This window comes from Centropristis striata, chromosome 2, assembly GCF_030273125.1.
Source record: "Centropristis striata isolate RG_2023a ecotype Rhode Island chromosome 2, C.striata_1.0, whole genome shotgun sequence".
NCBI classification, from domain to species: domain Eukaryota; kingdom Metazoa; phylum Chordata; class Actinopteri; order Perciformes; family Serranidae; genus Centropristis; species Centropristis striata.
In genome coordinates this window covers 27,742,224-27,755,660 of record NC_081518.1, presented here as the reverse complement: position 1 = coordinate 27,755,660, position 13,437 = coordinate 27,742,224, and the positions used below count along the sequence as shown (strand labels likewise).

At 36.4% G+C, this 13,437-nt stretch overlaps 1 protein-coding gene across 2 annotated transcripts in view; it reads left to right on the top strand.

Annotated features, from left to right (window-relative positions):
• Positions 1 to 9,476, top strand: part of fes (FES proto-oncogene, tyrosine kinase) — a 33,514-nt gene extending 24,038 nt beyond the window's left edge. For both annotated transcript variants that reach the window (XM_059359368.1, XM_059359377.1), the window contains 6 exons: positions 3,392 to 3,510; positions 3,730 to 3,824; positions 4,015 to 4,138; positions 8,100 to 8,257; positions 8,396 to 8,518; positions 9,153 to 9,476. In XM_059359368.1, the coding sequence (XP_059215351.1) occupies positions 3,392 to 3,510; positions 3,730 to 3,824; positions 4,015 to 4,138; positions 8,100 to 8,257; positions 8,396 to 8,518; positions 9,153 to 9,295 (762 nt within the window). In that variant the 3' untranslated portion in view covers positions 9,296 to 9,476. The remainder of the gene's footprint in view (positions 1 to 3,391; positions 3,511 to 3,729; positions 3,825 to 4,014; positions 4,139 to 8,099; positions 8,258 to 8,395; positions 8,519 to 9,152) is intronic.
• The last annotated feature ends 3,961 nt before the right edge of the window (positions 9,477 to 13,437 follow it).

Genomic DNA, 13,437 nt, shown 5'->3' with positions numbered 1-13,437 from the left:
TGACTGCAACTCTATTTCTTGAATCTTCAACAAATCTTGAGATTGACAGAAATCCAGATAAGGTTTGAATGTGATCACCAAGTATCACAAAATAATCTGTAGTTTCTCCTTGCAGTCGTTCAATACATTGTAAGACATTGTTAAAAAAATGTCTAATGTCATCTTCATTGCTACTTACTCCAAAAATTAAAAACTGCAACAAATAAGAAAACAGGAAAACTTTGAATAGCTTCATTGTAAAGTTCTGCTATTTAATATCAAGTTAGGATAAGCTGAGTAAGTCTTGCGTATGCATTTCCTGGTTTGAGAGTAACTTCCTGCTCCAGGAGGAGGAGCTATATATGTGAGAAGTATATATGTGTATGTGAAAGGAGAATGTATGTATGTGAGAGTGAAATATATACGTATGTGTAAGGAGAATGTATGTATGTGTGTGAGAGTGAAAATATATGTATGTGTGTGAGAGTGAAAATATATGTATGTGAAAGGAGAATGTATGTATGTGAGAGTGAAATATATACGTTTGTGTAAGGACAATGTATGTATGTGTGTGAGAGTGAAAATATATGTATGTGTGAGGAGAATGTATGTGTGTGAGAGTGAAAATATATGTATGTGAAAGGAGAATGTATGTATGTGAGAGTGAAATATATACGTATGTGTAAGGAGAATGTATGTATGTGTGTGAGAGTGAAAATATATGTATGTGAAAGGAGAATGTATGTATGTGAGAGTGAAATATATACGTATGTGTAAGGAGAATGTATGTATGTGTGTGAGAGTGAAAATATATGTATGTGTGTGAGAGTGAAAATATATGTATGTGAAAGGAGAATGTATGTATGTGAGAGTGAAATATATACGTTTGTGTAAGGACAATGTATGTATGTGTGTGAGAGTGAAAATATATGTATGTGTGAGGAGAATGTATGTGTGTGAGAGTGAAAATATATGTATGTGAAAGGAGAATGTATGTATGTGAGAGTGAAATATATACGTATGTGTAAGGAGAATGTATGTTTGTGTGTGAGAGTGAAAATATATGTATGTGAAAGGAGAATGTATGTATGTGAGAGTGAAATATATACGTATGTGTAAGGAGAATGTATGTATGTGTGTGTGAGAGTGAAAATATATGTATGTGTGAGGAGAATGTATGTGTGTGAGAGTGAAAATATATGTATATGAAAGGAGAATGTATGTGTGTGAGGGTGAAAATATATGTATGTGTAAGGAGAATGTATGTGTGTGAGAGTGAAAATATATGTATGTGAAAGGAGAATGTATGTGTGTGAGAGTGAAAATATATGTATGTGAAAGGAGAATGTATGTGTGTGAGAGTGAAAATATATGTATGTGAAAGGAGAATGTATGTGTGTGAGAGGACCAGAATGAATTATGGCTTGTACTGCCCCTCATAAGAAAGACCTGCTCAAAGAGTCATTAGCTTTATAACAAACCTTTTTAAGAAACCACATTAACCCTCTGAACCCCAACACAAGCTGTTTCAGGATGGGGTGTTTTCTCTTTTTGTGTCTCCACATGTTGTACATATTGACCTACAACCTCTTCTTGCAACCTCTCCCGTCCTGTCCTCTCCTCTCTGCTCTGTGTAAACAGCCTGCAGTTCTGTCTGATTTTCAGTGAATATTTGTGACCATTTATCTCAGCAGAATCAGTCATGTCTTCAGAGTGTCACTGAGGAGCAGAATTTAATGTTTTTAACAGGATCAAGTTATTCCAAGCACTTTATTTTTGGAAACGTTTTAAATCAGACAGGTAGTTTTGTTACCTATGATCCGCCTGAGGATTGTTGACACCTTCAAATGATAGTGATGTTTCATGGTGGGGTTCACAGGGTTAAAATAGCCTACCAAGTCTTTTCACCCTCCTGTAATGTTCGTTTCTAAGGAACAGCAATAATGTTTGTGGGTCAATTTAACTTTTTTTTTTTTTTTTGTGAAAAAATACTTTTTACAATTTAAAAAAATTTTTTTTTTTTTACTTTGAAATGGGTCAATTTGACCCGCAACATACCATCACAAAAACAAAACACTGATTTTAATACAAAATGATTTGAAAAGCAAAGTTTTCACAATCATTCCAGTAAGTACAAAACATGCTCTTTAAGAATCATATTCTAAATATTTGTAAGTACAATTGAAATACATTTTGGTCACTGTTCAATTATGTATCATAGTAAAGTATTAAATAGTAAATTAAGCTAATATATTCTAGTTATAAGGTAATAAACAGATAAATTGTCATTACCATCACTGATTGTCATTACCATCACAGTCACTTGTGCGATGGTAATGACACGTGCACAAAATGTTGGCTAGGTTTTCGCTAAGCTAAGCTGACTGGTTAGCTAGCATACAATTTACACTAAATATACGTAATGTGATGGTAATGACAGATGTATGAGGGACAGTGATATTTAACTATAAATAAATTGTAAATTGAATAAATATAAATTATATAAATTTAAAAAATGTCTTTTTAAGTTGTAATGAGGAAATGCAAAGTAAAATTTTAATGAATTTAGCACTTTTTATTGCTTTATTGAAGAGGGGATGTCAAAAAGTCTGGGTTGGGGACAAGCCCAAAAGAGTGAAATTTTTGCCCATTTCAATTTTCAACACACTGAAAAAGTATTAAAATGTCATCATTGAGTCACAGTTATTTTTTTCATAGCTACTACAGCCTAACCTTAACAAATACAATAATTGTTTTTCCTAAAAAACATTTTTTTCTTGAAAATCTACCCTGGGGACAGAAAAACTCCCTTAATTGAAGAATCACCAAAATACAAGTCACGTGATTTCAGTGTTACTTGGTCAAAGTCACACTGATTGTCATGAAAAGTTACTGTTTTTATTGTTACTGTCACTCAGAAACTGTGGCTCAGAAAGCAAACACTGTCCTTGGAAATAGAAAAGAGGGGATTTTGTAACTGTGGAATATATCCACTTGTCTGTGTAATTCTGCAGAAGTCTCATATTAGCTGCAGCTCAACTTTGAAAGTCATTTTTCCAGCGGAAGGATTGTAGATTTATTCCCCTATCGCTCACGTTGAAATTGCTTTAAGAAGGGTTCTCTTCTCTGCCTGTATGGGCAGGAAGAACAGTTACAGCAGCCAATAACCCTTTATTTCAACCTATCCTTCAAATTTACCTGCCAATTTTACACTGTTGCCCATAATTTCAACGCTTAAAACGGTTTCACACATTTATCTCACATTTCATCTAAATTTGTTATAAAATTGTGCACATATGGTAACAGTTTGTCAGGGAAAATTGTTAACTTTGCAATAGATGTGTCTCCTGCGGAGTTAGAAAAGAGAGTTTAAAATAATGTCATTGATCATATTGGTGTTTGGACTTCCCAGGGAAACTTTGGAGAAGTGTACAGTGGTCGTTTACGCTCTGACAACACTCCTGTCGCAGTTAAATCCTGTAAGGAGAACCTGGCCCCGGAGCACAAGAGCAAGTTCCTGATGGAGGCCAGGTAAGTACACACACACACACACACACACACACACACACACACACACACACACTCATACACAGAGACACACACACACACACACACACAAACACAGAGACACACACACACACACACACTCATACACAGAGACACACACACACACACACACACACACACACACACAAACACACACACACACACACACACACATTTACACAGCTCCTTCCTTATGCTGTCTAGGATCCTGAAGCAGTACGAACATCCGAACATTGTGAAGCTGATCGGAGTGTGCACTCAGAAACAGCCCATCTACATCATCATGGAGCTTGTTCAGGGTAAATACAATCCTGTTCCACTCTACCTTTATATCTCTCAGCTTGTTTACCTGATAGCTGCAAGCTTTATTCTCCCGGTATTATTTCCCAGTTTGTTCCTCCACCATCACTCATGTGTCTGTCTCTTCCTCTGCGTGTCTCTTTCTGTGTGTGTGTGGGTGTGTGTGTGTGTGTGTGTGCACTTCATAAGGTGGTGATTTTCTCTCCTTTTTACGGCAAGAGAGTCATGATCTGAAGCCGAAGACGTTGATCAAAATGACAGAAAATGTAGCATCTGGCATGGAGTTCCTGGAGAGCAAGAAGTGTATCCACAGGTTGGTGAATCAATGCATCAGTATTTGTACAATGTTTTATACAAATATAAGATCTGTCCGATCATTACAGAGGCAGTGGTTAGCACTGTAATCCAGCTTTAGGCTCTTCTGTGTGAAGTCTGCACGTTCTCCTCAAATTAATCACAACACTGGAGACAATTTTCCCTCAGAAAGCGTACATTGTCATTCATAACACACTGACCTGAGGTACTAACAAAGGGGGCGTCCCAGTTGCTTACTGGTAAAGCACATACCTTTAAGGCTTAGTCTTTGCAATGCAGTGAATCCATCTCGGCTCTCTCTCCTGCATGTCTCCCCCATTCACTCTGTATCTCTACCGCTGTCAAATGAAGCTGAAAAAGCCACACACACACACACAAAGACAAACACTAACAAAAGGGAGCCTTACATAAATCATTCACTTTTATCTTTGAAGTTTAATTGCTTTTTTCAAATAACTCAGTATTTCATTGCAGAATAACACATTTTCACTTTATTTACTGTGCTCAAGTTTATGTAGAATAAATTACAAATGCAGCAATTTGTTCAGTAGACTTTCGTTTGTTCTATGTCTTTGTATACTATGAAAAATCAATGTAATACTATAATAACTACCAAAAATATAGAGTGAATTGACTTTTGACTATGTATATAAAACAGTAGAGGGAGATTGTGACCGACTAACACTGGTGTTAACAGTTTAAAGCTATAGCAGCTCACAAACGAAGCCTTTCCGCTTAACGTTTCCACTAAAAACAATAACACTGTGAAGTCATGATTGATTCTACTGAGATGAACAGTCGCATGTATTCAAAGAAATATTCACTGAAAATCAGACAGAACTGCAGGATGTTTACACAGAGCAGAGAGGAAGCAGAGAGGAGAGGACAGGAGAGGTTGCAAGTGGATGTTGTAAAAATGCAAATAGTTCAATATGTATAGCATATGGAGACCTAATTTTATTTTTCCCAATATTCATGACACTTGTGGGCACTTGGAAAAGTGTTGTTTATATATATATATATATATATATATATATATATATATATATATATATATATATATAAATCCATTTTGTTCCAATTTAAAAAATTATAATTTATGAGAGAAATTCAACTTGCATTTTTTTCTTTTTTTATGATTTGTGTCATTATAACTGTGTTATTCTGCACAAAAGACATTTTTGAGTTGTTTGCACTTCTAGTCATGATTGTGCTGATTCCATAGAGGTACAGGACTTTTATACTGCAGTGAAATACAAGGCCACAGTGAGTAATGGCCTGAGGAGGCTAAAGTGAAGGCTTTCTGGTCAAACACCTGCATGAATATGATTGGGCGTTAATTGGTCAACTGGTCGCTAAACAGCAAATAAATGAGCCACAGATGGTAGAGCATGGATGAAACAAGTAACGCCAATCTGCCTGTGGAAGTTAAATTTCAGGGCTCTGCCTGAACCAGCACAATGCTCCATATAAAATGTTTTTTTCAGATACTGACAAACAATCTAAGACATCACAAAGAAAATAAATAAGAAAACTAACACAAAAAATCATCTTGAGATCAGAGGACAGTGTGCAAGTCTCAATGAATTTAACACAAGTGAGACAAGTGATGATTCAAATTATCACAATTTTTACATAAAGTATGATGTAGTTTCCCCACAAACAAGTGTGGGCCAAGCTTCAGGCGGATGGAGCTTAAAGCTTTCATGTTACATAACAAACACAATGCTTTCACATTCACTCTCCCTGCAGCACTTCCCCGTGTTGATGCAGCAGTCAGTCGATTGAAAGTGAGCAGGAAAGTTTTCTTGAATAACTGAAAGCTGTTGTGCCCTTGAGGAGGAAGCTCACAACATGCTCCGCTGGCTGACCTACAATTATTTATTTTTTTCCACTTGCATTCATAAAGACAGCACAGCCATTAATTCAGCAGCACGTTACATTACGCTCATTTGGCAGACACATTTGTCCAAAGCAACTTACAATGAGTGCATTCAGACTCAAAAGGAAGCGCAGTTAAATATCCTCCAGACTAAAAGTATCCCAAATAAACATCTAAAAGCATGTTTAAAAAGCTCAAGGGCAGTTTTTCAAATGTAATAAAGAAAATAAAGAAAATTAAAAAATAAGTATATGCCAATGTCAAATGGGAGACTTAGTTCATTCCACAGAAAACAACCTTGATTGTCCTGGTTATATCACTCAGGGACTTCATGATTAATAAAATGCAACCACAACAAACCACAAGTACATATGCATCTCAAATTGATCTATTCAATAATTGCTTGTTTGTCTTTGTACATATATATCAGCTTTCTTACATAGAAATTAAGCTCAAAAAGTTGCAGTACTTACATAAAGTTAATTGAAAACATATTTATTTTTTATTTTTATTAGTGCAAAAACAAAACATTAATGACTTTACAGGTATAACAATGATAGGAACAGGTGGAAAACAACAACAACAAAAACCCAAGAACAGACAAAGAAAACAAAAGTGATGTACAGAACAATCAAACTCACAAGCTAAAAAACCCCAAAAACAAACAAACAAAGAGGATTAGACTCTTAGTCATGATAATTATAATAATGAAATCATTACAACTACTGTGAATTAGATTAGTCTAATTAAATGAAGGCGGAAAACTGTTTATGTGTATGAATGTGTGTGCAAGGGGATAGAATAAATAAATATTGATAAAGAAATATATATTTTTGCAAGTAAAAAAAGTAATTAGGTGGTAGTAATAAGGGACAAATTAAAAATAACTGAATGGTTTTTGAAAGAGGGTCTTGGCTTTAGGGCTGTCTGTTGCATAGTTTTATTTCCTAAACAATTTTAAGCAAATAAAAGTGCAAAAGAAGAAACAGTTTGAAATACAGCACAAAGTCAATGTCAAAAAGTCAAAGTGAACTTTATTGTCAACAAAGCAATGCAATAGGTAGTTACACTAAAAATAAGTTTCCCCATACTCCAAATGTGCAAGTAATATATAACACACATATAACATACAACAAATAGTGTAAACAGACAACAATAATGGACACAACATATACAGACAAACAATGGACCTGTACGTTATATTAAGAAAATTCACAGTGTGCCAGAGTGGAGTCAGATTTTGAGGTTTGTTATTGAGGTGCTATAATGAAGATGCAATGTAGAAAAGTGCAGAGCAGAATTGAGATGCAATTGTAGATATGTGTGATATTGTGCATATCAAATAGTGGAGAATAGTGCAAACATTGAGTTATTTTGAGTTATTATAATTGAGAAGAAAGATAAAAAAACTAAACTTGTTTCCTGAGTGCTGGTTCTATCAAAGGAGAGACAGTATTATACACTAGCACAGTAATAGGATCTTAAAATCAGCTGTAAAAGATGAGAGGAAATACAAGGATGCTGAAATGACGTGTTCTTTTTGAACAACCTCTAAAGACTGAAGATCTCAAAGTGAGCAGGAACTGATTATACAGATCAAACACAGGGTTCTGTAATACGTGGCATTCAAAGCATTTATAAAACGACAAATTAGAAAAAGCTGAGATCAAGAATTTGTTGTGAACGTATTAGAAACGATGAAATAAAACTGTAGTGTTTTGAGGGGATGTGCAGGTGAGTGGGAGCTGCGGTGCTTCGGGTGAGGCATCAGTGGAGTCTGACGGTTGCTCCGGAGAAGACATGAGGTTGAGACACCCGGCTCATTACGGGAGCATGGTGCGTTTTGCCCAGCGGGGACAGATCAGAGCAGGCAGCTCAGCCTGTAACGCTTGTCAAACTGCCTCACATGCAACACCAGAGACATGAGACTAACGCCTGTTCTCTCTCTCCTTTTTGTCTTGTGCTGTTTCTCTCTTCTTCTTCTTCTTCTTCTCACACACAGCATGATGCTGCTGTGTCTCTTTTGCATCCATTTTTACGTCAGCATCAACATCTTTCTCCTCCTGTTTTTTTTCAGGGACCTGGCAGCCAGAAACTGTCTGGTTGCAGACAACAATGTGGTGAAGATCAGCGACTTTGGGATGTCCCGTCAGCAAGATGACGGAGTCTACTCTGCAGAGGGCGGCCTCAGACAGGTCCCTGTCAAGTGGACGGCTCCGGAGGCCCTGAACTATGGTGCACCAAAACTGTTTCTGCCCTGCAGTAACAACCAGAATCACTTCTCCTGTGTCTCTCTGCCAGCAGTCAATTAAAAATCTGACAAAACATGTTGCCTCTGCCTTTGCTAATGCTGCCCCCTGCTGGTGTTTGCAGGTCGTTATACCACGGAGAGTGACGTGTGGAGCTTTGGAGTGCTGCTGTGGGAGGCTTTCTCCATGGGAATGACGCCATACACAAGCATGACCAACCAACAGACACGAGACGAGGTGGAGAAAGGTAAAGACTCATCAGGAGAAATTATAGAGGAACATTTATGCTCCTTCCTTGTGCTTAACACTTATGATGTAGGCAGTGGTGGAATGTAACTAAGTACATTTACTGAAGTACTGTACTTAAGTACAACTTTGAGGTACTTGTTCTTTACTTGAGTATTTCCATTTTATGTAACTACACTTCTACTACAATACATTTTGAGACAAATATTGTACTTTTCAGGTCAAGATTAAACATGAAAAATATAATCACTTCAAAGTGATTAGACTTTTTTTAATTAAACTTCATAACAGTGTATTAAGTAGTTAAATGAGCCGTAGCTTGAGAAAATTAAAATGGTGATCAATACAAATAGTCTAATAATATATTTGGAATCTGAGTGAGTCCATTCTGCATAATGACTACTTTTACTTTTGATACTTTAAGTACATTTTGATGCTGATACTTTTGTACTTTTACCTCAGTAAGTTTTGAATGCAGGACTTGTACTTGTAGTGGAGTCATTTCACAGTGTGGTATTAGTACTTTTACTCAAGGAAGGGATCCAAATACTTTTTCCACCACTGGTTGTAGGAAATGTCTTCAGTGTGCAGAAGTGATCTCAACACCTGTTCTGACTGCCTGTGATGTGTTTTAGGTTACCGTATGCCCGCTCCACATGGCTGCCCTGCGGAAATTAACAAGATTATGAACAACTGCTGGCAGTACGAACCCAAAAATAGGCCGTCTTTCAAGAAACTTCGGGTTGAGCTCAGTGCCATATACAACAAAATTACGTAATTCAACCCTGTCAACTGGAAATCTACCAGACTTTTTCAGTTTTGCATCTTTTATCTCCCATGGAAAATGTGTTAGTAGGGTCTGAACACTGAAACAGATCTCCAAGAGATAATAGAGATTAATATATAATATCATATCATAAATAAATCCTTTTGTTGTGTAAATAAACTTGGAGATTGAGTTTTGAGGACGTAAGGACCTTTCTTTCTTCCCTTCTTGCCTCATGTGTCAGTTATCTTCATTCCAGCAGGTTGCCTTTGACACACCTGACTCCTTTAAGACATCAACATGCACTACGTGAACAACATGTACGCGTATCTACTATAAACAGAACCCAGTGTGCTGCATGCAATCATCACAACAAAAAGGTATCGCCTGGTTAATCTGTCTTAAGTAACCACAAACATATTATATATCATTCAACATGAATAATCATTTAATTGAATAATTAAAATTAAAATGTGACAAATCCACAGAAAATGATATTTTACTTACTGTAAATTAGCACCTTGTAAAATAAAAAAAAAAAGAAGGAAACCCTGTTTCATTCTGCCCCCTTTTATAGAGAATTGGTGGTTGTGAGCAGTGGGTTTTTAAGGGGAGATAGCAGGTCAATAAACAATGCCACATAGAAGTCGTGTGCATCATCTGAAAGCTGGAGATCTGGTTGTAAGACTTAATTAATTCATTATTTAATTATATGTATAAGGGTTCAAACCATAAGTGTTTGGCTTTCGGAAGTCTATTGTATGCTCAACTATGTCCCAGAAGTTGTCTCAACAATTTTTGGGTTGATTGCATTTGTTAAACACATTTGGAGCTGAATTAGACAATTTCTAAAAATTCCAGAATGGATAAAAATGGTCAAAAACCCTCCAGAGTATTATATCAATACACCAAGACCTTTGGAACAACATCAAAGAATCCATGCTGTGATTTGATTTCAAAAACTTTTGAAATTTCTGTATTATCAACGATTGGATGGGAGCACTTTTGTTCTCTAAACTGCTGAGAAACCCCCTTTATTGTCAATATATCTAGAAAATCTATGCATCCTCTGAATGCTATAAGTCTCTATTGTTGTAAAGTCTCATTAGGCTGCGATTATCCTAAAGGTCACAGCAGCTCCTTGTATACAGTGAGTTCAAGTTTCAATATATGCTCTCACTGCAATGAAATGGCAAATCCACAAGAGTCTCAGCTTGATGTATACCACTTCTATATGGCATTTGTTGTTGACCTGCTATCTCCCCCTAAAATCCACTGCCTACAACCCCTAATTCTCTTTAAAAGGGGGCAGAATGATAATTAAACTCATGTCTGTGTCTGTTTCACCAGATAGACTTCTCTGTCGGAGTTCTTTTCAATGTACTGGATCACTACAATCATTAAAAGTTGATTAACTGTACTCAGTCACACAGTTGGATAAACACACTGCTTGCAAACTAAGAGCAAAAGTCCTACCCTATTATGTACAGCATTTATCATTTTGTGACATCTAATAATTAAATAAAATATGTGGAACTAATTTCAACTTCAAGACGTGGTATGGAGGGAGAGGGGCGGGCTTGAGTAGCTCACTCAGGGCTTTCAGTCACTGTGTAGTCCATTCATTGAGGGGAGGCGTGTTTATTACATTCAGCAAAGAAGATTTATGACTTTTCGACAAATTGTTTTGACCGGAATTCTTTTTAAAGGGAAGGTGCTTTTGATCCGTAGCCCCTGGCAGTAGAGGAATATTATTGTGTTGAAAACAGAAAATTTGTAAAAAACCTCACGGTGGAATACTTTTCAGGTGCTTTATGTCGACACTGAATTTATACTTAGTGAGGAAACGATACACCCTAAGGTATAGATAACAGTCTGAATCTGGACTGTAAGCTTTAATTTTCACAAGCAAGTTCTTGTGAAGTGCACTAAATATAAACTTTGTGTTGAACACTGGGGAATTTAAGAGACAAAAATACCTAATGTGCCTATCTGTCATACTTAAATACTAATGCTGATGTATTCCTTGTCACATGATCATGAGAACCCGTACTTGCAATCAATGGAGGGTGTGTATTTTTAGACGGATCTTGGTGTTGAGTTTCAACAGAGATTTTTCGATCCATTTCACAGAGTATACGGGCTGGTGGCAGCTGCTGGTATTAATCTGTTTAAGAGAACAAAATAAGAGTTGTTTGTTTGTGTGTCAGCTGATGATGAACCAATATAAACTACCGCTCAAAAGTTTGGGTTCACTGAGAAATGTCCTTATTATTGAAAGAAAAGCACAATTATTTTAAAATTAAAATAGCAGACATACAGTCTAGACATTGTTAATGTGGTAAATGACTATTAAAACTGGAAACGGATGAATTTCTTATGAAATATCTTTCATATATTGTCAGCAACCATCACTCCTGTGTTCCAGTGCACATTGTGTTAATCCGCGTTTATAGTGTTGAAAGGCTCATTGATCATTAAAACACCTGAGCATTATGTTAGCACAGCTGCAAATTGTTTTGTGCTGATTTGAGAAGCAATCAATTGATCCTTCCTCAGGCTAGTTGAGTGTCTAGAGGTAAAGTTGGAGATTTGTGCAGGTTAAAATTTTTATTTCTGCCCTTGTCAATGCCTTTACTGTATTTTTCGATTGATTTTGTAACTAATTTCATGAATAAAACAGTTTGTTTTCATGGGAAACAACAACAGACATTTTTTGGGTGACCCCAAACTTTTGAGTGCTAATGTATATTTGTTGTTAGCGGCGCCCTCTACTGGCCATCGTAATTATGAAGGACACCGAGGGAAGGGACCTTAAGGAGTGTAAAAGCAAAGGTGGAAGCGAGGATGCTGAGTATAAAGAACGACAAGGTCCATAAAAAGGAGACAGATGTTTGTGTCCTGTGTGAAAGCAAAAGTCAATCTTATTTTACAGTCATGTAACGTTACTCTTTACATCACCAATACAATTACCTCATATCTGTAAGTCAATTTATTATGATTTTTTTTTACCATCTTTCATCCTTAAGTCCAATCTCTACTTAATGTGTTTTTAGAAGCCTTTTTAGAAGCGTTTTTTGCGTTCATCGCTCAAGCATCTCATGGAGACCCCCTGCATTATTTAGTCTATATCTGTCATGTTTAGTGAAGTGTTTTACACATTGACAGCTGTTTAAATGACACAATGTTCCTGCTTTATATGTGTTTTGCATGTATTAACCGCATCTACGATCGTTGATCAACGCTGCCACGGCTGTTTCACTACACTCATACACAGATTCCTCTTACTTGCAACAAAAAATGGGCAGGAAATAAAATCAATCAATTAATATATACAAACATTGTTGATTCCTTCCCCATGAAGCCGACATAAAAACTATTAAGTAAATCAGTAATTTCAGTAAATTTCTGCTTCCAGCAGCACAGTGAAGCTCACAAACAGACCGGAAGCCTTGAATAATCAATAAACATGCACAACACAGTTATTATGTTCAAAACACATATACAGCAGGATATTTGTGTGATTTAAAAAGCTTTCTATACAGAAAACACTTCAAAAACAGAGTCAGTGGGGGAGTGCATAATAAAATGTATCTGCACCGCTCCTCTGCCAGTCAGACTAACCATGTAACTTCCCCCCTAACTTTAAACAAGTGGTTTTGTTACCTAAAGCAAATGAAATTGCAACCAATTCACAAGTTTAAGTAATTAAGTTTTGTGTTTAGAGTGTGCCCGTTACGTTGGCATGAGGCCATGTTGATCTCCTGTCATGGGTCCGGGCACAAACAGAAAAGGAACAAACGGCCTACGTATGTCATCATATGGTTTTGAAGACTTGTTTCTGTGTAGCCTATAAATAACGATGTCTGGAAACATGGTGATTATGTTTTTTATGTTATCCCTACACCTGAAATCATTTGGGGCCTTACAACTTTGCTGTAAACAAAACTTGCATTTTGAGCCAAAAGCAACGTTGACGCATGACCAAATTCAACCAGCGGTACTTGTACAATGCTTATGTTTTCCATGTCATCGTCCTGCTGTAAATGTATGTAAACTAACTAGCTAAATGCTACTGCATGAATATTGCATGACAGTACACCAAGCAATTCAATACTAAAATGAACCAATACTTTTGTAAAGAAAACAATTTT